This window comes from Dendroctonus ponderosae, unplaced genomic scaffold, assembly GCF_020466585.1.
Source record: "Dendroctonus ponderosae isolate FM_Combo_2020 unplaced genomic scaffold, Dpon_F_20191213v2 Dpon_F_20191213_8, whole genome shotgun sequence".
Taxonomy (NCBI): Eukaryota; Metazoa; Arthropoda; class Insecta; order Coleoptera; family Curculionidae; genus Dendroctonus; species Dendroctonus ponderosae.
Genome location: NW_026019016.1, coordinates 1377204 through 1379270, shown reverse-complemented (window position 1 = coordinate 1379270; position 2067 = coordinate 1377204). Strand labels below are relative to the sequence as shown.

At 43.6% G+C, this 2067-nt stretch overlaps 1 protein-coding gene across 5 annotated transcripts in view; it reads left to right on the top strand.

Annotated features, from left to right (window-relative positions):
* LOC109544832 overlaps positions 1-2067 on the top strand; it is a 19744-nt gene that overhangs the window by 3443 nt on the left and 14234 nt on the right. For 2 of the 5 annotated variants that reach the window (XM_019915196.2, XM_019915195.2), the window contains exon 2: positions 548-1067. The exons of 1 other annotated variant lie outside the window; for it this stretch is intronic. In XM_019915196.2, coding sequence (XP_019770755.2) covers positions 576-1067 — 492 coding nt within the window. In that variant the 5' untranslated portion in view covers positions 548-575. Of the gene's footprint in view, positions 1-547; positions 1077-2067 lie in introns of all 5 variants that reach the window. 2 more of the 5 variants (XM_019915194.2, XM_019915193.2) reach the window with 1 other exon arrangement.

Sequence of the window (2067 nt, the reverse complement as noted above, 5' to 3'; positions counted from 1 at the left end):
GATAACAGAAGACTGTATTTTTTCTACATAACCCCCCCTGACTTTAAAGCTGGATCCGCCCCTGGCACCAACATGGACTTCAGTTAGTTGGTGGCAATGAAATAATGAARAAYCTAATGCTAAGTGAATCTTCTACAGTTGCAACCGGACATTATTAGCTGGAAATTGAAGAAAWTGACCGAATTTCCCKAATTTTCTGTGGTGTAAATATTTTGAGGACGTTATTACTTAACACATGTTACATCAAGCACATCAGATTCTCTCATGCAGTTGGGCAAGCCGACTTGGTCTGCGCACTCAGACAATAGAAACTTAAATTTAGCAGAGTTCCACATGTAGGTCACAAARTGCGGCGCTCTCGCATCCYAAGTTCGATCAGAATGTGGGAAAACATTCGAAAACGAGAAACAGTCCCAGAACAAGCACGAATGTTCCGCATTTATTTATAACCGCCTTAAGGTCTGGGCGGTGGGAAACAGCTTATTATTGCCTAGTATTTTTAGTGTCTCTGATCCCGCTCGGTATGACCGTTCGTTGCTTTTCGCAGATCGCCATTTGAGAAGCATGGCTGGATCATGGATTTAGCCGAAGCTGTTGATGACCTGATCTGCGCATTGGACGGATCCGTCGACACCACCATGGACACGCTGGCCATGTTCCTCTTCGGCTGGATTCTGGCCGCCCTCTTCATTCTATGGCTGGGCAAGGCCATCTACGAGCGCTTCTTCGCCGGCAAGGCGAAGAGCAAAGCAGCGGGTGCGCTGAGCAAGACTGAGTCCAGTCCGGATGTTCTGGACGGTGCAAAAAAACAACCGGTCATCGCTCCGAAAGCTACGGGTGCTTTTGTTCCGCCTACTCCTCCTGTGCGCAGACGCTTAACACGGCAAAGCCCGGCGCCCGAGACGCGAAAACCCCGCTATGTGCCTGCGCCCCAAGCAACAGGTCCGGACAATATTGTGGTGTTGTGGGTGAACGATGTTTTCCAGTGGTTGTACAACGATTTCGTTATCGTTAATGAGCTGCTCCAGGTTTGGATCCAGGCTCTCAATAACTATACCAAGAAATCGGTTAGTGAGGTAAGAACCCGCTTTTCGTCTTCTAACATGGTACTTTTGCTATTGGATGGGACTTTGCTGACACACTTTCTCAATTCCCCAACTAATCCACGTTTTTCTCCTATTTACGACCAGTTTCCCCCAATGGGTCCAACAGGGCTGTCTCATGATGACATGTTTGAGTCGATTGTGCAACTGAAAAAACCACGCAAAGCTTCTTGAAATCATCACTTTTTTGAGAACATCGATAGTTCACTTACGAAAAGCGCAGTTTATTTCTCTCTGGAATGATGTGGAAATGAGCGTTCTTTCTCATTTTGCTTCCGAGAAATGAGCAAAAACGGGACGAAAAACATGAAATGTTGGTTGGCATACTCTTGGGAATCCCACTTTCTCGGTCAAAACTACTCGAGTTTCCATGTTTCCATTACATGTTGTAATGACKGAATCAAATTTTTAATTCTCTATCCAACGATACCAACGTTATGTCATGACATGAGAAACTGCTGCACAACATTAAAGGCGTAGGGGCGGGGCGCTKGTTAGAGGTTGTTTCAAAAGCCTGCCATTATTTCTCARATTTTTTGCAAAAATTCAAACTTTCAGGGCATTTAAAGCGACGTTTGTTCTATCGAATGAACTGATAAGCAACTTMTTGTTCGTTATAGTTTTCCCAAAATAAATTTTTRAAGAAACATCAACACAAGAATATTRCGTTAGGGTGCATGTCAAGTGTTGCTTCAAAATTTACACGTCTGCCAAAATTCCTCAGATTTTTTGCCAAAAATTWTACTTTCASGACAKATAAAGCGAAGTTCGTTCTATTGAATGAAGTATCAAGCAACTTTCCACCTGGAGTAGTTTTTGCAAAATTAATTTTTGAAGAAAGGGCTGCACAACATTAAAGGCGTTGGGGCGCTGGTCAGGGGTTGCTTCAAAAGCATGCCATTATTTCTCGGATTTTTTGTGAAAAATAAAACTTTCAGGACATTTAAAGTGAAGTTGAGTCTGT